Source organism: Nycticebus coucang, chromosome 1, assembly GCF_027406575.1.
Source record: "Nycticebus coucang isolate mNycCou1 chromosome 1, mNycCou1.pri, whole genome shotgun sequence".
Lineage (NCBI taxonomy): Eukaryota > Metazoa > Chordata > Mammalia > Primates > Lorisidae > Nycticebus > Nycticebus coucang.
Genome location: NC_069780.1, coordinates 161,294,496 through 161,316,787, shown reverse-complemented (window position 1 = coordinate 161,316,787; position 22,292 = coordinate 161,294,496). Strand labels below are relative to the sequence as shown.

Here is a 22,292-nt window from a genome sequence, read left to right as displayed (position 1 = left end):
AGATTGCCTTGGTCTGCCTATTTTGTAATGAAAAATGCGTATTAAATCACCATTTCTCATTCTGTTCTCCCATAGTCTAATCAACACTGTAAACCATGCAAGCCAAAGCAGATTATCCTCTATCCATATCCATATCCAATATGATCTACAGGCTAAGCACAAGATGATATGATTTAAGGGTAGAAGATAAACCAACATTTTGTCTTCCTAGCCAATTGATACTCCGAGAGTATACTGTTTAATTCTGGCAAAATACCAGTTCATAATAAATGTTGAGAGTATAAATTCATCCAATTTGCCAAGGAATGTCTACAGTTGGCTTCTTTCAGATTCCATTGCAAACATACAAATAAACAGTGTTCTTAATTTTTTTTTACCACTGGTGGTTTATGCATATTCTTGCCTAGAGAATATGACCAAGGACCTCAGGAGTAAGAGCTATACCAATTAGTTCTTTTTTTATTCACATTTTATAGCTCAATATCAGATATACACATGGTGTTTAATAAATAATCATACATGACTAATGACTATAGAAGTTTATTCTACCACATAATGTTCAAATATGTATTAAATTTATTTTTAATTTTTTAATTAAAAAATAAAGACAGAAACAGTGTTTCAAAAAGATTCATAGAAATATCTGAGTAAAAGAAAAGAAAAAAACTCACCTCTTTTACATAGCTTAAACAATCACCAGAAAAGAAAATGAATAACCAATTGCGTTCAGTACTCACTGGAAAAAGATATTTTAGGAATAATAGAATTTAAGTTCTGGGATGTCACCTTGTCTTTCTTTCTTTCTTTCTACATTGGCCCGCCAAGTAATTAGCATAGTGAATGATATAAGTATAGCCAAAAATAAAGAAATTTGACATTTTCATTAGCTTGTCACAGCTTCTCATCTAAGAACATGTACAATACCACTTTGACTCTTTGACAGTTAATTCTTACTTGATAAATATTTGGAAGAGAGGTTTCTTTCAAAATATGAGGACAATAGCAGAAAAATAAGCCAAAGGACTCCTTAGTTGTGAAAAGGTAGCATAGAAGAAAGACATAGGTCTGAGGGACGGAGGGAGGGGGGTGGGGTCTTGGTGGGTGTCACACTTTTATGGGGGCAAGACATGATTGCAAGAGGGACTTTACCTAACAATTGCAATCAGTGTAACCTGGCTTATTGTACCCTCAATGAATCCCCAACAATAAAAAAAATAAATAAATAAAAAATAAATAAATAAATAGAAAGACATAGGTCCATATTAAACTAAAAATATACGCATGTTGAAGGAAACAATGAACAGAGTAAAAAGGCAGCCTGTAGAATGGGAGAAAATATTTGCAAATCATATTACTCAATAAGGAGTTAAAAATCCAGAGCATAAAAGGAACTTTGACAACATCACTAATCATAAGAAAAACGCAAATCAAAACCACAATCATGCTCTTCTTTGGGGGTGGGTTGGAAGAGCAGAGCAAGATGAGCAAACTAGAGACATCTCCTTGCCAGCTACCTATGGTGAGACAGGGGAAAGTGGACTTCTGTCCCCTCTGACTAGGGAAATCTGCACAGAAACATAACTCCAGGGGCACAGTGAAGAGGCAAAAGACTTCAGGAGCCAATAAGAAAGTCTGGAGCTGAGAAAAACTGACCCAGAAGGCAAGTGCTTGGTATGGGCAGAGGCCAGCCAGTTGGTGGCTCTTTTGTGGAGGGCTGGGGATGGGAAAGGGTTGTCCTACAGTATTTTGATTTTGGATTAGGCTGCTTGATGGAGCAGCAAGTTGACTTGAATAGCACCCAGCAGCCAGGTTTGAATGCTGTTTTCCAATCAGCTTGGCTGTAGGCAGGGCACCACTACTGTGAGAAGACCACCCATCCAGGAGAATAGTACATGGATGGGGTTCTAGTGCACGGCTGGTTCTGGCTGATGGCTGACCTCAATTGGTTATCCTTGGGGTGAGCTGAGTGGCACCTGCTCCCCCTGGGAAGGCTGCTTTGATGTCCCAGGACAGTGTCTAATGGGCCTCCTGGGAAGTCTGGCCAGATCTTTGGGACCCCATTCTGACAGGGATTGAATGCTAACAAAGCAAATAGGCCTGCAATGAGGGCAAAGAAGTCAAGAAGACAAAATCCAGTCTTCTTTCAACAAGAAAGTGGCTTCCGACCTTGATCATGTACAGAAAACCCAGGGTGTATTCTCTGGCTCTTAATACTACAGCATCACCTGGTATCCAAGAAATATATTGCAGTACACACACACACACATATTGTTTTACACTTTTGATTTTTAAAAATTTTTCATTAGTTTTTTCTATTGTTTTTCTTGCTTTATTGTGTTGGCTTTTGTTTAGCTTTATTTTGTTTGGCTACATTATTTTTGTTTGTTTGTTTCTACTTTTACGATAGCAAGGGCTTCTCCGTGTTTGTTATGGTTTTTTCATAAATTTTATTTCCTTTTTAAGATTTCTGTACTTTCTCTCTCTTTTGTTAGAGATTTTTCTACTTCTCTCATCTTTTCCACAAAAATTTCTCATACAACACCTCAGCTATCCCTTTTTTTCTTTGTTATCTTATATAATTATATTTTTAATTTTTTAAATCTATTTTTATTATTTTATTTTTCATTTTATTTTGCTTGTCTAAGGGATGGGGGAGGGTGTCAGGGCATTGGTCTTGCTCAAAGAGGCCACAAGATAATGGTCCTGGAAGTTCTTCTAGGTTTGGAATTGGAAAAGATGCATTGGTAGGTCCCCACTGCGACATACTGCTAACTTCTTTCTATACTTGGCAGAGGTGGGACCTTGTTTTGCCTAGGCTGGTAAGGAGCTCCTAGCATCAAAGGACCTACCCAGCCTGGCTCCCTGCAAAGTCCTAGACCTGCAGGTGTGGTTAAAGCATCCCACCGAATACCATTTCTCCTGTTGCTCCCTTTCTCTCTTACTGTTCTTTTCCTCTCCTTTTCTTCAATTCTTTCCTTCCACCCCCTTTCTTCTTTTTTTCCTATTTATCTTTTTCTTTTACTTCTCCATTCTTACTCTTTATCTTCCTTTTGGCTTTATACCAAAAACCACTTCAACACTTAAGCTCTGAGACAAGATAACTTAAAGTGAAGGAGGTACTGAGAAGGAAAAAAATAGGGAAAGGAAGAGAATAGAAAAAAACATACATGAACAGAAATCAACAGAAAAATTTTGGCAACATGAAAAAAACAATATAAAGGAACCTCCTCCCCAAGGGATAATGAGGTAGCTATTGCTGAAGATTCCACCTATAAAGAATTAATGGAAATGACAAAAAAGGAATTTAAAATGTGGATGGCAAAACAATAAAGAGAATTGATGAGAAAGTGGAGAAGCAGAACCATAAAAAGGATGAAAGTCATGAAGAATATAGAAAGCATATAGTGGAACTTAAAGGAGTCAATTAGGGAATTTAAAGATAAAGTAGAAAGGATCAATAACATATTAGACCATGGAGAATAATAAATCTCAGAGCTAGAGGATAAAGTTCTTGAGCTAATTTAGACAGTTTAAAGAAGCAGAAAAGAAGAGAGAGAAAAAGCAGAATATTCACTCAGAGAATTATGGGACTTCATGGAGCATTTAAACATATGAATTATAGGTATTCTTGAAGGGGTAGAAGAATATTCCAAAGGAATGGAAGCCCTACTGGAGAATACATAAATGAAAACCTCCGAAGTATCAATGAACATTCCAAAACACTCCCATAGAGGGATACTGAACTCCAGGTCATCTGAACACAAATATAGCATCTCCAAGGCACATTGTAATGAAACTGTCCAAAGTCAAGACAAAAGAGAAAATTCTGCAACCTGCCAGGAGTAAGCGCTAATTACCTACAGGGGCAGATCCATCAGGGTGACAGTGGACTTCTCAGCTGAAATTTTCCAAGGCAGAAAAGAATGGTCAGCTACCTTTAATGTTCTTAAATAAAACAATTTTTTAAGTCCAGAATTCTATATCCTGCTAAACTAAGCTTCAAAATTGCCAGAGAAATCAAATCTTTCACTGATTTTCAAACAGTGAGGAAATGTGCCTCAACGAGACCAGCTCTACAGGAAATACTTAGACCTACTCTCCACATTGAACACCACAATGGCTTTATGTTACCACCAGCAAAGTAAACACCCAGAAACTAAAAGACAAAACCAAGCTTTCACAATGGCACAAAAGATAAAACTAAGCAATAGATCCTCACAAAATCAGGTGAATAGAACTCCACCACACTTATCAATTCTCTCAATAAATGTTAATGGCTTGAATTCTCCACTGAAGAGGCACAGGCTGGCTGATTGGAATAAAAAGCATAAGCCGTTTATATGGCATCTCCAGGAAACTTACCTAATCTTGAAAGACAAAATAAGGCTCAGGGTAAAGGGTTAGAAAACAATATTTCACAGGGTTGCAATCTTATTTTCAGATACAAGTGGATTTAAAGCAACCAAAGTTAAGAAAGACGAAGATGGTCACTTCATACTGGTCAAGGAAACAACACATCAATAGAACATTCCAATTCTAAATATTAATGCACTCAACTTAAATACTCCCAGATTTATGAAACAAACATTGATTGGTCTGAGCAATATGATATCCTGTAACATTGTAACATCTGAGGACTTTAACACCCCTCTGGTTGAACTGCACAGATCATCTAAATAGAAACTAAACAAAAATACAAGGGACTTAAATGCAACTCTACAACAAATGGGCTAAATATACAGAACACATCATCCCAAACCTAAGGATTATACATTCTTCTTGTCAGACCATGAAATATACTCCAAAATAGGAGTATATCCTAGGTCACAAATCAAAAAATTTTTTTGACATTTCAACAAAAATTTCAACAAAATTGTAAAAAATTGAAATTATACCTTGTATTTTTTCAGATTACAAGGGAATAAAGGTGGAATGCAACCCCAACAAAAATTTTCATCCCCACACAAAGGCATGGAAATTAAAAACCTTATGCTGATGACAGTTGGGTCAAGGAAAAGATAAAGGAGAAAATTAAGTTCCTCAAACATGACAATAAAGCTACAAGCTATGAAAACCTGTAAGATACTGCAAAAACAGTCCTAAAAGAAAAATGAATCACATTAGATCCCTACGTCCAAAACACAGAAAGAAAGCACATCAACAATCTAATGAATCATCCTAAGAATATAGAAAAGAAAGAGGAATCCAATCCTAAATCCCAGCAGAAGAAAAGAAAGAACCACAATCAAATCAGAAATAATTTAAATAGAAAACAAAAGAATAACTCGGAAAAATCAATGAAATAAAAAGTTGGTTTTTCAAAAAGATAAATCATAAACCTTTGGACAAATTAACTAGAAACAGAAAAGTAAAATCTCTAATAACTTCAATCAGAAAAGAAAAGGGGGAATAACAACACATATCACTGAGATACAAGACGTTTTATCTCTGACTACCTTAAGAAACTCTATCCCTCAAAATTTGACAATATGGAAGAAATGGACCAATACCTGGAATCGTACTTGCTCCCTAGACTTAACCAAGAAGAAGTAGATCTCTTTAACAGACCAACATCAAGCACTGAGATAGAAGATACAATAAAAAATCTTCCAACGACAACAACAAAAAAGCCTGGACCATAGGGCTTCACACCAGAATTTTATCAAACCTTCAAAGAAGAGCTTGTGCCTATGCTGCAGAACCTATTCCAAAACATCAAGAAGGAAGAAATCTTCCTTAACGTGTTCTACAAAGTGAACATTGCCCTAATACCAAAACCAGAAAAGACCCAAATAAAAAGGGAAACTGGACAAATTTCACTAATGAATATTGATTCAAAAATACTCAGTAAAATCTTAGCCAATAGATTTCAGCTACACATTAAATAAATGATACATCATGATCTAGTAGGCATCATACCAGTGATGCAAGGAGGGTTTAACATAGACAAATCCATAAATGTAATTCACCATATTAATAGGAGGAAAAACAAAGACCATATGATCCTCTCAATAGATGGAGAAAGTGCATTCAACAAAATTTAGTATCCTTTTCTAACAAGAATACTTAAGCACATAGGTATACATGGCACATTTCTTAAAATTATTGAGGCCATCTATGACAAACCCACAGCTAATATCATACTGAATGGAGAAAACTGAAAGCTTTCCCACTTAGAACTGGAACCAGACAAAGGCATCCTTTCCCACTCTGAACTGGAACTAGACAAAGATTTTTCCCTTGACCAGTAGGAAGTGACCACCTTTGTCTTTGTTAACTTTAGTTGCTTCAAATCCACATGTATCTAAAATAATCTACTATCAACATAGTGCTGGAAGTTCTAGCCAATTCAGTTAGGCAAACAAAGGATAAAAGGGCATCCAACTGGATGTAGAGGAGGTGAAATTCTCGCTCTTTGCTGATGATATGATCTTATACTTAGAAAACTCCAAAGACTCAACCGAAAGTCTGGAAATGATCCAGAAATACAGTAATGTCTCATGGTATAAAATCAATGTTGACAAATCAGAAGCCTTTGTATATGTCAATAACAGCCAATTCAAGAAGCTAATCAAAGATTCAATTCCCTTTACAGTAGCTTCAAAGAAAATGAAATACCTAGGAATATACCTAACGAAAGAGAATTATGAAACCCTAAGAAAATAAATAGCAAAAGACATTAACAAATGGAAGAACACACCATGATTTTGGCTGGAAAGAATCAACATTGTAAAAATGTCTACTTCCCAAAGCAATCTACAGATTCAATCAATCCCCCATTAAATTACCAACATCATACTTTGAAGAACTGGAAAAAATAGTACTTCATTCTGGTATCAACCAGAATAAAAACAATATAGCCCAGGCAACTTGTAGTAATAAAAACAATGCTAGAGGCATCACTTTACCAGACTTTAGGTTATATTACAGTCTACAGTGATCAAAACAGTATGGTATTGACACAAAAATTGATATATAGACATATAGAACAGAATAGAAAACCAAGCAATGAAACCAGTCTCTTATAGCCATCTGATCTTTGATAAACCAAACAAGAGCATATACTGAGGAAAAGAACCCCTATTCCATAAATGGTGCTGGGAGAACTGGATAATCACACATAGAAGACTGAAATTGGACCTGCACCTTTCACCACTTAAAAAAATTGACTCAAGATGGATTATAAATCTAAATCCAAGATAAATGACAAAAATCCTAGAAGAAACAATGGGGAAAATTCTTATGGATGTCAGCCTGGAGAAAGATTTTATGAAGAAGACTTCAGTGGCAATCTCAACAATAAAAAAATAAACAAATGGGACTTAATTAAACTGAAAAGCTTCTGCACAGCTAAGGACCCCCAAATTAAAGCAAATAGACAACCTTGGGAATGGGGAAAGATATTTGCATATTATGAAGCTTTATACAACACTTGATAACTAGGATCTATAGAAAGCTCAAATTATTCAACAAAAAAAAGAGGAAATGATCTCATCTATCACTGGGCAAGACACATGAATGGAACCTTCTCTGAGGAAGACAGACAAATGGCTAACAAACATATAAAAAAAATGCTCGTTATCCCTAATCATCACAGAAATGCAAATCAAAGTCACCCTGAGATATCACCTAACCCCAATGAGAATAGTCCACATCACAAAGTGCCAGAGTTGCAGATGCTGGAGCAGGTGTGGAGAGAAGGACACTTTTACACTCTTAATGGAACTGCAAACTTATACAGCCTCTTTGGAAGGAAGTATGGAGAATCCTAAAGAACTCAAATTACACCTCCCATTTGACGCTGCAATCCCATTACTAGGCTTCTACCCAGAAAAATAAAAATCACTTTATCATAAAGACATTTGCCCTCGAATGTTTACTGCAGTTCAATTTACAATCGCCAAGATGTGGAAACAGCCTAAATGCCCATCAACTCAGGAATGGATTAACAAATGGTGATATATATATATATCATGAAATACTATTCAGCCGTAAGAAAAGTTGGTGACTTTACATCTTTTGTACTGACCTTGATGGAGCTGAAACACTTTCTTCTTAGTAAAGTCTCACAAGAATTGAAAAGCAAGTACCCAGGGTACTCAATTTTATTATGAAGTCAGTAGACAATCTAATACACACCCACATAGGAGAAAAAGTTAATTCTATTTAAATTGGGGAGGAGGGAATGAGGAAGTAGGGAGAGGAGAGGGCGATTGGTGTGCTCCCACTTAAAAAGGCACAAGGTAGGGGTGTATGCCACACCTTTTGGCGTGCAGGACACAACTACAAGAGGGATGTTACCGAACAAATTCAACATTTGTGACCTGATTGTTCGTACCCTCACAATACCTAGTTTATTTTACTTTATTTTATTGAGGAACAATAACAACAAAAAACCCCACAATCATTCACAACTCACACCCATTAGGATGGCCATTATTAAACAGAAAACAACAGGTGTTGATGAGGATGTGGAGAAATCGGAACTCTTGTGCACTGTTGATGTGAATATAAAATGGTACAGCCATTGTGGAAAGCAGTATGACAATTTCTTAAAAATTGGAAATAAATTATCTTATGATCTAGCAATCCACTTTTGGGTATCTACCCAAAAAATTTCAATCAGAATCTCAAAGGGATACTTAATACAACCATGTATCCATCTTCTTTGCAGCATTATTCATAATAGTCAACAGGTAGAAGCAACCCAAATGGCCATCAACATATGGATTAAGACAGTGTGGTGTATACATACAAAGAAATGTTATGCAGCCTTAAAAAGGGAAGATCCTCTTCCATGCTACAGCATGGAGAAACCTCAAGGCCAGTCACAAAAGGTCAAATAGTGTATGATTATACGCATGTCAAGTATCTAAAGTAATCAAAATAATAGAAGCAGAAAGTAGTTGCCAGGTGGGGTGTGGTGGCTCAGGCCCATAATCCTAGCATACTAGGGAGGCTGAGGTGGGAATTTCTTGAGGCCAGGAGTAAGAGGCCAGCCTGAGCAAAAGTGAAACTCCCATTTCTACAATAAACTAAAAAAATTATTCAGCATGATGGTGTTTGCCTGTAGTCCCTTTGGTTGCCAAAGTTCAGGGAGAAGGAAGAGAAAATATTTGTGTTTAGTGAGTATATTTTAAGTGCTGAAAGATGAAAAAGTTCCAGCTAAATGTTGTACAGCAATGTACATACACTTAATACTACTGAATTGCATAATTAAACATGGTTAAGATGACAAATTTTGTTACGTGTTTTTTACCACAGTTTTTTAAAAGAAAGAATAACAGAAAAACATTATTGAAAAGCATCACAGTTCAGCATTTGTAAGGCATGAACATGTGCACATGGCCTTCCAACTCAACAGCACTGAGGTGTAAGATTTATTCTCCAGTTCTCATATTCCCTTCAGGTGGAAGGCCACCTGTTAGAGTAATACCCTAGACTCCAACATGCCCCCTAGTGACTTGAAGAACACCTGTTAGTATAATAACGTGGTAGTCTCTAGCATGTCCCCTAGTGACTTAACTGAATGAAGACTTGGACAAAAGAAATTTAGCTTGACTTCTCCATTGGGGTCAGCCTTCAGGTAGAAAGTACTGTTTTCTCACAGCCACATGTCAGTAGCATGGCAGCAAAGGTTCCCCCCCGCCCTCCAAGTAGGAGATCTGTTGTTTGCTGTCTATAACTGGGAGCCAAAGATTCCTCACTTCTGGGGTTCATATCTTGGAAGCCTTTGTGACTGTACTCCCAAGCCACATCCTCCACCCTTGCATTTAAAGCAGTGTTAATACTCTTACATCTACATGCCCAGCTTCTTTATTTCTTCCACAAGACCAGAACTCAATCTCCATGAAACACCACAATTATGTCTGAGGAAGTGTGATCACATGGAACAAGATCTCTGTCCAGCATGGGGTGGCTTCACTAGCTATAAACTGCTCCTGATCAGTGTCTTATCGTGTATATGAATGTGCTGAAGGTTCTGAAAATACAGTCCATATTTGCATTTCTGTGATAAAACTTCCACAGCCTTCTTTGGAGTTCCAAATACACATGACCCTTAAGATAATGTCCTACCAATTAATAAGGAACTCCTCCTTTCAATTGACAAAACACCAGAAATATAACTGTGACACTCTTTACTAAGTTGTTTCTAAATAAGTTGTTTCATGTAATGTATATAAGACATATTTTCCTTCCATATTTTTTATCGGCATGGCAAATTAAAGACTCCTGTGATATTCTTTTTTTAAAGGTGCACAAATACTTCATTATAATCATTCTTTTTTAATACTCTATAGCCACAATGTAATCATGACCTATTATCAGCTACTGTCATAACTGGTCTTTTCTTTAGAATCCTCAGTATTTTCTGATGTCCACATTCTATATCTTTTGCCTGTTCACTTGCTCAGATTCTTAGGTGTATAGGACTTTTACCCACACATTTTATAATTGTTTCGTACTAGGTGTTTACAATTTTTTTCTCCTTATGAGATAACAACCTGGTTAATTCATTTCCTTCTAGAACACTCCATGCTAGGTATACATTGAAGGCTAAGTTATAGGGCCTTTTCTCAAATAGAAATCATGAGCAAATGGTAAATAGTCACATATAGAGACCAATGCTACTTGTATAGTAACAACCACATGAAATGTCTTTTGAATTTTGATGTGGAATACCCTCTAAAAAAACAAAAAAAGAAATGTTATCCTCAATGTACTCTTATTATTGATTGTATCCTTATTGATAACCCAGCCATTAGCAGAACATTTTCTTAATCAGAGCACTCCAGTCCCTATTACCAGAGAAACAATCCACTATAAGTGATTTTATATGTCGGGATCTAAAGAGGTGCCGTTGATCATCAGAACCTCAAAACCTAGTTCTTTGTTTCAAAGGTTCACTTGATAGGATGCCTTTTCACTATCTGGACAACACTGACATACAAATTAACATTTCATCTCAATAGCCTAATTTAGAGGAAACAAGAGTGTATGTCAGTGGGGAAAGAGGGGATATACAAGAGGGACAACAGAAGTATCTTTCAGTGTATCAAAATATGGGAAATAGCACCTTTTTTGATAAAAATAGTAAAAATGCATCTTTTTGATTGCTGATTTACACATATGAATAAAAAAGAACCTTACATAACAATGCAAGCCTTCCTTTGTATATTCTTTTTGGCAGCAGAAAATTGAACATTCTGTGGATCTCAAAAATGTTGCCTGATGAAGAGGTTAACTCTTCCACATAGAAAAAAATAAAGAGGGAGGGTAATTAGTGGGACTACACCTATGGTGCATCTTACAAGGATACATGTGAAACTTACTGAATGTAGAATATAAATGTCTTAACACAATAACTAAGAAAATGCCATGAAGGCTATGTTAACCAGTTTGATGAAAATATTTCAAATTGTATATAAAACCAGCACATTGTACCCCATGACTGCATTAATGTACACAGCTATAATTTAATAAATAAAAGAAAAGAAAAAAATAAAGAACAACTGATTAATAACTGTTTGCTATTATTTTTTAGTAGAGTAAAAAATCCTAAACAGTTCAGGTATAAACAATCCCTTTTCTTCCCTCACTAAGGTTACTGAAAAAGTAATTAAAGATGTGTTTTTCATGTAAGGTATTACTAGGAAACTTCTTTTTTTTCAAAGGGGAAATTCAGAAAAGGTTAATAGACAAAGACCTTGGTACAGTACCAGGAACAGAGTTATTATGTGAATAATGAATTACGGAACAAACATTATTTTTTAAAAAAATTGTTATGCACTGATAGATATGAGCCAGCCATGTAGTATATGCAGAAGACATGAAATACATGCACGACTTATCAAATAACTTTTTTGGTTAAATTAGTTTCTCTGAGATGATAGCTGTAACATTAACATATTCTCTTCCCATTATATAATAAATATATTTCATTTTAATTAGTATAATAGGTTCTTTAAAAAGGTATCTGAGAATCAAATCCCTTTCCTTCATTTCTTCAGAGACTTTTCATCTTTACTTTTGAATCATTTCAAATGGGCTGAACCACGCTACACACCCCCATCAGCTAGGTGATTGGTGAGTTACAAGGATGTACTTATTTTAAAGGGGAATATTTGTTGTTTTAAAAAGAATTTTATTCTGCTTTGTTAAGTCTGAGTGTTTTATGCACTAAATTTATCTTCAAATGCAGGATACACCTATTTCATGATTATAAATCTGGTGGTATCAGAAGCCCAATATTTTAATATTAACAATAGATGAAATAATAAGGAATAGAAATCAATCAGAGTCCTAAGTCATATGGGTTTAATAATGAGGAAATATCATTTCTCCATAGGTGGCTCACATTTTTCAGTTAACCAAGTTTAACCACAGGAGACATATAACCAAAGAACAGGGTGGCAACGAACTGCACATATAGCAGCCTAGAGCTCAGGCTCTGCCTTCTGTTTCCAGCAGATCCTGGTGGTCCCTCCCCCTCCTTCCTGCACCTATGTCCTGAGCGAAACCTCAGCCTATGAGTCAGAGCATGGCTCTGCTCCCACCTGCTCCCATCTGGAGGCACCCTTCCTTTCACTCTTGTTTACTGCAAAGGTCAACTCCAAAAATGATCATAAATTAATGGTTCATGCCCTAAAAACACCCATTGAGCAAACCCATGATATAGGATAATTGGCTGGATTTGTTCACAGAAACACTTACTGCAAAATCACACCCTGTGCTCCTCTGTATGTCCTCCACTGTCAGGCCTTCCCAGAGCTCAATCAGAGTTAGCCCTTTCTTCTTGTCCACATCGAACACAGCCTGTCAGAGTCAAGAAAATGACAACGGTGATTTTTTTTAACAATAATTATGGTGCAGAGACTTCAGAGCAAGATGGCGGCCGAGTAATAGCTTCCCTGCAACTGGGCATGGTGAGTCTGGGGAGATAACAGGCATCTCTGGTTGGTGGGATCTGCCTATAATCATCCCGTTGAGGATAGAGGGAGTCAGCAAGGTACTTCTGGACCCCAAGAGGAGGACAAAAACAGTGGAAAACTGGCAAGTGGTTGAGTGTGTTCAATCAAACTAATCCCGCCAGGAGCAGTAAGTACAAGCAGCACTGAGACTGCAAACTGGAAAGGCCTTACCTGTAAATTGTTTCAGTGTTTTTGGACTTGGCACTCAGTTGAACTGCTTTGGGGAGAGCTTAAGCAGAAGTGGGGAGAACTTTGGTTATTGTCTAGGGCCCCAGACTGAGCCGCTGAGCTGGACAGAGATAACAGTGTTCGGCTGTGGGCCGCAGGGAAGCATTTTGAGAGAACTGCCCCAGCAAGCTCCACCCTCAGGGTCACAGAGCAAGGATCGGGTGGGAGCTAGTAACCTAGTCACTGAGCAGCCTAAAGGCGGGGACTGAGCTGCCTTATAGCCTTAATGCTCAGGGGCAGAGTGAGACAAGTTTTGGCACACTGGAGCCTCGTGCTATTGCCCTGGGTAGAGTGCAGTGGCATCAAAGCTCATAGCAACCTCAAACTCCTGGGCTTGGCGCCGCCCAGACCTCCATAAGAGCTGTGCCATGACCCCTGACCCACAATGCGTGCCTGCCGGGCCTCTGCATGCCCTGACCAGGAACTGCGGGAGCCACACAACCCTGCGTCCTCCCTCCTGTAACCTCCCTGCCTCTACATCAGCCAGGTTGTCTGGCCAGGGACTCTGGTAGCCGTGTGCCCTCTAGAGCCCTCCCTGCATCTGTGCAGAGCCCTTTTCCTGGCCAGACTGCTGGGTCCTTGGGCTTTCTGTGCAAAAGTCACTGGGCGCCAGACACTCCCAGAATGGTGCACACCACCTCCTGCCCCGTTGCTGAATCTGGGTGTGTCACACTCTGGAGCTGCTTCCACAACTAGAACTCCCTGGCTGGGGCAGCCCCAAAGGAACTACACAGGGTCACTCCCTACAAAGATCCAGCAACAATAGAGTGATACCACTGGGGTCTAATCTTGGAGAGACACCTCCTCAACTCTGAGGACGGCCAGAGGCAACGGTGAAAAACAATCATTAGGTGAAATCACATAAAAATTCTGGCAATATAAATAATCAGAGTAGATAAACTCCCCCCAAGGATCAATGAGGCAGACACAGCACAAGATCCCATGCACAAACAAATAGCTGAGATGTCAGAAATCAAATTCAGAATCTGGATAGCAAATAAGATCAAATTAGAATTCTAAGCAGTAACCCAAAAGATATCTCAAGAACTCGAAGAATTCAAAGACCAAATGACCAAAGACTTTGACACATTGAGACATGAAGTTGCAGGCCTCAAAAATGTGAGAAACACAGTACAATCCCTCAGTAACGGAATGGAGCAAGGAGAAGAAAGGATTTCTGACATTGAAGACAAAGCTTTCGAACGCTCCCAAATTCTCAAAGAGTTAGAGAAATGGAGGGCAAAAACAGATCACTCTCTCCGAGAGCTCTAAATTCGAAGAAAACCAATATTTGTCTTATAGGGATCCTCAAAAGTGACGAAGTGGCTTCTATGAGATTATGAAGGAGAACTTACCAGACATGCCAAGAGATTCTGAAATTCAGATAGGAGACAGTTTCAGAACTCCAGCATGACTCAACCCAAATAAGACATCCCCCTGACACATCATAATCAATTTCACTAAAGTTAATATGAAGGAGAAAATTCGGAAAGCAGCCAGATGAAAGAAAACCATCACCAACAAGGGCAAGAATATTAGAATAACTGCAGATCTCTCTGCTGAAACCTTTCAAGCTAGAACAGGATGGTCATCGACTTTTAATCTCCTAAAACAAAATAACTTTCAACGCAGAATCCTGTACCCAGCTAAACTGAGCTTCATTTATGATGGAGAAATTAAATACTTCAATGACATTCACATGTTGAAGAAATTTCCATAAACTAAACCAGCTCTCCAGGATATCCTCAGACCTATCCTCCATAAAGATCAGTGTAATCCTCCACCACTAAAGTAAACCCACACAGTAAATGTTGATCAAATTCCAACTTCCACAGTTGCAAAAGGATTAAAAATGTCCCCCGGACACTCAAAAGGCTTATCAATATTCTCAATTAATGTGAATGGTTTAAATTGTCCTCTAAAGAGACACAGGTTGGCTGACTGGATACAAAAACTCAAGCAAGATATCTGCTGCATACAAGAATCTAATCTTACATTAAAAGACAAATATAGACTCAAGGTGAAGGGATGGTCATCTATACTCCAGGCAAATGGAAAACAGAAAAAAGAGGCGTTGCAATCCTATTCGCAGATGCAATAGGCTTTAAACCAACCAAACTAAGGAAGGATAAGGATGGACACTTCATATTTGTTAAATGTAATACTCAATACAATGAGATTTCAATTATTAATATTTAGGCATCCAAAAAGAACGCACTTCAATTTATAAGAGACACTCTAACAGACATGAGCAACTTGATTTCCTCCAGTTCCGTAGTAGTTGGAGATTTTAACACCCCTTTAGCAGTGCTGGATAGATCCTCCAAAAAGAAGCTAAGCAAAGAAATTTTAGATTCAAACTTAACCATTTAACATCTGGACTTAACAGACATCTACAGAACATTTCATCCCAACAAAACTGAATACACATTCAGCCCATGGAACATACTCCAAAATCGACCACATCCTTGGCCACAAATCTAACCTCAGCAAATTTAAAAAAATAGAAATTATTCCTTGCATCTTCTCAGAACATCATGGAATAAAAGTTGAACTCAGTAACAACAGGAACCTGCATATCCATACAAAAACATGGAAGCTAAACAACCTTATGTTGAAGGATAGATGGGTTATAGACGAGATTAAGAAGGAAATCACCAAATTTTTGGAACAAAACAACGATCAAGACACAAATCACCAGAACCTCTTGCATACTACAAAGAGGGAAATTTATAGCACTGCAAACTTTCCTCAAGAAAACGGAAAGAGAGGAAGTTAATAACTTAATGGGACATCTCAAGCAACTGGAGAAGGAAGAACACTCCAACCCCAAACCCAGCAGAAGAAAAGAAATAACCAAAATCAGAGCAGAATTAAATGAAATTGAAAACAAGAATTATACAACAGATCAATAAATCCAAATTTGGTTATTTGAAAAGATCAGTAAAATACATAAACCTTTGGCCAACCTAACCAGGAAAAGAAGTGTAAACTCTCTAATTTCATTAATCAAAAATGGTAACAATGAAATAACAACAGACCCCTCAGAAAGTCAAAAAATCCTTAACGAATACTACAAGAAACTCTACTCTCAGAAATATGAAAATCTGAAAGAAATCAAGCAATACCTGGAAGTACACCACCTACCAAGACTTAGCCAGAATGCAGTGGAAATTTTGAACAGTCCTACATCAAGTTCTGAAATAGCATCAACTATACAAAATCTACCTAAAAAAAAGGCTTTACGTAAGAATTCTAACAAACCTTTAAAGAAGAACTAGTACCTATATTACTAAACCTCTTCCAAAAAATAGAAAAAGAAGGAATATTACCCAACACATTCTACAAAGCAAACATCACCTTGATCCCCAAACCAGGGAAAGACCCAACAAGAAAAGAAAATTATAGACCAACATCACTAATGAATATTGATGCTAAAATACTCAATAAAATCCTAACAAACAGAATCCAACAACACATTGGATTGGTGAAAAAATTATACACCACAACCAAGTGGGATTTATCCTAGGATCTCGAGGTTGGTTCAACATACGTAAATGTATAAATGTAATTCAGCACATAAACACACTAAAAAATAAGGACCATATGATTCTTTCAATTGATGCAGAAAAAGCTTTTGATAATATCCAGCATCCCTTCATGATCAGAACACTTAAGAAAATTGGTATAGAAGGGACATTTCTTCAACTAATAGAGGCCATCTACAGCCAACCCATAGCCAATATCGTTTTGAATGGAGTTAAATTGAAATCATTTCCACTTAGATCAGGAACCAGACAAGGGTGCCCATTGTCTCCATTGCTCTTTAACATTTAATGGAAGTTTCAGCCATTGCAATTAGGGAAGAAAAGGTGATCAAGGGTATCCACATAGGGTCAGAAGAGATCAAACTTTCACTCTTCGCAGATGATATGATCGTACATCTGGAAAACACTAGGGATTCTACTACAAAACTTTTAGAAGTGATCAAGGAATACAGCAATGTCTCAGGCTACAAAATCAACACCCATAAATCTGTAGCCTTTATATATACCAACAATAACCAAGCTGAACAAACAGTCAAGGACTCACTCTATTCCTTTCACAGTAGGGCCAAAGAAGATGAAATATTTGGGAGTGTACCAAACAAAGGACATGAAAGATCTCTACAAAGAGAACTATGAAACTTTAAGAAAAGAAATAGCTGAAGATGTTAACAAATGGAAAAACATGCTCACGGCTGGGAAGAATCAACATTGTTAAAATGTCTATACTACCCAAAGCAATATATAATTTTAATGCAATTCCTATTAAAGCTCCATTGTCGTATTTTAAAGATCTCGAAAAAGTAATACTTCATTTTATATGGAATCAGAAAAAACCTCGAATAGCCAAAACATTACTCAGCAATAAAAACACAGTAGGAAGAATCACGCTACCAGACCTGAGACTGTACTATAAATCCATAGTGATCAAAACAGCATGGTATTGGCACAAAAACAGAGAAGTAGAAGTCTGGAGCAGAATAGAGAACCAAGAGATGAATCCAGCTACTTACTGTTATTTGATCTTTGACAAGCCAATTAAAAACATTCAATGGGGAAAAGATTCCCTGTTTAACAAATGGTGCTGGGTGAACTGGCTGGCAACTTGTAGAAGATTGAAACTGGACCCACACTTTTCACCATTGACTAAGATAGACTCTCACTGGATAAAAGATTTAAACTCAAGACATGAAACTATAAAAATACTTGAAGAAAGTGCAGGGAAAACTCTTGAAGGAATCGGCCTGGGTGAATATTTTATGAGGAGAACTCCCCAGGCAATTGAAGCAGTATCAAAAATACACTACTGGGATCTGATCAAACTCAAAAGCTTCTGCACAGCCAAGAACATAGTAAGTAAAGCAAACAGACAGCCCTCAGAATGGGAGAAATTATTTGCAGGTTATACCTCTGATAAAGGTCTAATTACCAGAAGCCACAGAGCTCTCAAACGTATTAGCAAGAAAAGAACATGTGATCCCATCTCAGGCTGGGCAAGGGACTTGAAGAGAAACTTCTCTAAAGAAGACAGACGCACAATCTACAAACACATGAAAAAAAGCTCATCATCCTTAATCATCAAATAAATGCAAATCAAAACTACTCTGAGATATCACCTAACCCCAGTAAAAGTAGCCCACATAACAAAATCCCAAAACCAGATATGTTGGCGTGGATGTGGAGAAAAGGGCACACTTCTACACTGCTGGTGGGAATGCACACTAATACGTTCCTTCTGAAAGGATGTTTAGAGAATACTCAGAGACCTTAAAATAGACCTGCCATTTGATCCTATAATTCCTTTACTAGGTTTATACCCAGAAGACCAAAAATCACAATATAACTAAGACATCTGTACCAGAATGTTTATTGCAGCCCAATTCAGAATTGCTAAGTCATGGAAGAAGCCCAAGTGCCCATCGACCCATGAATGGACTAGCAAATTGTGCTACATATATACCATGGAATATTATGCAGCCTTAAAGAAAGATGGAGACTTTAACCTTTTTCATGTTTACATGGATGGAGCTAGAACATATTCTTCTTAGCAAAGTATCTCAGGAATGGAAGAAAAATTATCCAATGTACTCAGCCCTACTATGAAGCTAAATTATAGCTTTCACATGAAGGCTATAACCTAACTATAGCACAAGACTATGAGGAAAGGGCCAAGGAAGGGGAAGGGAGCAGGGAGGTTAGGGTGGAGGGAGGGTAATGGGTGGGGCCACACCTACGGTGCATCTTTGAATGGGTACAGGCAAAACTTAGTAAAGGCAGAATACAAATGTCTACATACAATAACTAAGAAAATGCCATGAAGGCTACACTGAACAATTTGATGAGATTATTTCAGATTTTATATGAAACCAGCACATTGTACCCCTTGATTGCACTAATGTACACAGCTATGAGTTAAGAATAAAAAAACAACAACAATAATTATGGTGCAAAACACAAATAACCTCTCAAATTCCTAAAAAAGGGACAAGACCCAGGACAAAAGAATCAGAAAATCAGAAATGAAAAAATGTCCCCAAAATGTCTCATTTTGGTGAGAATAAATGCCAGTTCCCCAATTGGCAATTAGCTGTGGAACAGCATTGATGCCAGACAATAGATGAGTGTTGACCACGGATGGCTTTGATGCTATTGTAACCAGTGTTTTAAAACTACTTTCCTTTTTTTAAAGTGTAAAACATTTGGCAAAATGTCAATGAAGTGATTAATCAAGATTTGAAGAGGAAAGAAATGAAGAAAAAGAGGGAGGACAGAGATATTTGGACGATTGGAAAAAAATTGACAAAAGGTGCTGGGTAAAGATTAACAGGAAACAAAAGGCACCACTTTCAAGTGCCTAATTATTAAAAAAAAAAAAAAGCTATCTTGGCCCTGAAATATACCCAGGGATCTATTAAAATTTTCTCTTTAATTTCCATAAAAACACTTAGGTCATGAGAGGAGAGCATGAGACTACCCCTCTGATGTGCAAATCAAGTGAATATGCTGATGTTTAAGGCAAGCGTGACAAGGCCAGCCTCCCCAGAAACCATGACATGCTGGTCTGTAATAACAGGAGATGGTAGTGCAATGTTCCAGCTTGGCCTCAGCTGGTAGAATCCACCAGCTGAGGTCAAGTTGTTTATATCCGATTTAGAACACACCCTTTCACACTTAGAAATGATAACCTGTGTGGAAGGGACCTCCCAAGTCATTTAGTATAGCCTTGCCCCCTAAAATTATTCAAAACGTTCTTTTCAGGTGGCCCCTGCTTACATACTTGCAGTGGGAGGAGGCTCACCTGTCAGATTGTTTATTGATGTGAAGTTCTAAAAAAAAGCCACTACCCTAAGACTTTAACTCTCTCAATCTACAGTTATCCTCCAGCACGCTGGGTATTTTTCTTTCAGCTCCAGTGGTTTGCTTCCTTTTCTCAGACTTAACTGTGACACTCCAGATCATCCTTCTCTGGATTTAACCTAAATTCAGCTATTATTTGCAGGAGCATCTTTCTTATCATCTACCTTGTAAGTCAAAACCCTGAATTGTCAGTTTTAAATATGTTCCCGCTAGAAGGCTAATACCAAGACCCGGTAACATGTAGAGGAAAGAACTCTGGCTTTTGAACTGAATGGGAATTTCATTCTGCTGCACAACAGCTATGAAACCTTTGGTGAACCTGTCATTGCATTTTCAGATGTTAATCATAGAAAGCTACTTCCCAAGATTATGATTCAGAAGAAATATAATAAGAAAACATAATAGGAGCACCATTACTGGGATGCAGCAGTAACACTGTACAAGCTTACTCCTTAGTGCTTCATATCCCCCTTGTGTGTGAATCAGATCAAAGCCCTGAAATGACTATGGTCTCCAGTTGATAGATATTTTTCTCCAGGAAGAAAACATCACTGGGACCAGTGATACTTGCATTCTTGGTTGTTTGATGAATTCACAGATAACCTGGTTGATATTACTGAAATAGGGGGTTGAAATTTCAGAGAAAATATTTCAGCAAACTTTCCTTTTGTTTGTACATTTTTATGTTACAAAATAAATTTTTAGGAGAAATGTGTGTCCCGAGAGAAAAAAAAAATACAATTTAGGAATGTCTATATACTCCATTAGTTTGCTTCATTCCAAAATGGCACTTTTTAAATATGGATACATTTTCTGCAAAGAATGGAGCACTATTCGCACTGATTTACTTTACCGTGCTTTATCAACTGTACATTTTTAAAAAATGGAACAAATAAAGGAAAAAGAGCCTCTGGATTATGTTATTAAGGGAAGGTACACGAATGATTTAGGGACAAGATAACTGTGGTATCAAGCGTATGAGAGAAGGCTTCAGTAATCAGGGAGATAAAATTTATTGCAAATTGACTTATTGCTTCTAAAAAACTTCTATTAACACTTGCGTCAAACCTTAATTAGCTCCCAAGATCATATATTAGAAAGGCAAGCATCTGTTATTTAAAAAAGAAGGAAACTTACTTTTGAAATACTTAGGAAGGTTTCCATGTAGTGATATAAAGTGAAAACAAAAACCTGATAAAAATGGAGACTAAAACGTAAAAGCTCCAATGAATTGTTCAGTTATCAAGCATAATATTGAAACTACTTTGTCTTACTGATAAAGGATAATACTTTATCCCTATCAGAAAAGGCTACATTATAGATAAAATAGTTAATCACAGCCCAGGTGCTGGTGAGTAAGGCATCTTTTATAACATATTCTAACAGCTCAAATCTACAAAATCAGGGTCATAGTAACCTCCAAAGTCCAAAGGGCAACCTCATGGAATTTTCCCTGGAGTTGATAATAGGATTCTGGTTGCACACCTGCTAGAGGCAGGGCTGAACATATTCATCATCCTAATGGCACTGCATCCTCATTCACTCATCCAACAAGTATTTACTGAGCACCAACTATGTATAGAGCACAGTGATAAACATGCAACATTCTCTTCCCTAATGTACCCAAAGTTCCAGACTTAGCTGTCCTTATTCTTGCTATACAATGTTGTCTACAGTTAAGGCTCAAATTTTCTCCCTATGCTAATGATTTCCACAAATTTAGTCCAATACTGACTTCTCTTGTAAGTTCTAGCTTCAAATCTTCAACTGTTCCCTGAAATTTCTGACTACATAGTCTCAGGAACATTAAATTGAAAATGCACAAAATAGGGCGGCGCCTGTGGCTCAGTGAGTAGGGCGCCAGCCCCATATGCCGAGGGTGGCGGGTTCAAACCCAGCCCCGGCCAAACTGCAACCAAAAAATAGCCGGGCGTTGTGGCGGGCACCTGTAGTCCCAGCTGCTCGGGAGGCTGAGGCAAGAGAATCGCGTAAGCCAAAGAGTTAAGAGGTTGCTGTGAGCCGTGTGACGCCACGGCACTCTACCTGAGGGCGGTACAGTGGGAATCAGTCTCTACAAAAAAAAAAATAAAAAAGGAAATGTACAAAATAACCTATTCTTTTCATTTCTCCATTGCTTCCCCCACATCTTCCTGGTCTGGGTTCATTAGGATGTAGCACGTCAACCATCCTC

At 37.7% G+C, this 22,292-nt stretch overlaps 1 protein-coding gene across 1 annotated transcript in view; it reads right to left on the bottom strand.

The window, feature by feature from the left end:
* Nucleotides 1-22,292, bottom strand: part of OXCT1 (3-oxoacid CoA-transferase 1) — a 189,855-nt gene that overhangs the window by 8,307 nt on the left and 159,256 nt on the right. The window contains exon 16 of the mRNA XM_053591594.1: nt 12,715-12,816. Coding sequence (XP_053447569.1) covers nt 12,715-12,816 — 102 coding nt within the window. The remainder of the gene's footprint in view (nt 1-12,714; nt 12,817-22,292) is intronic.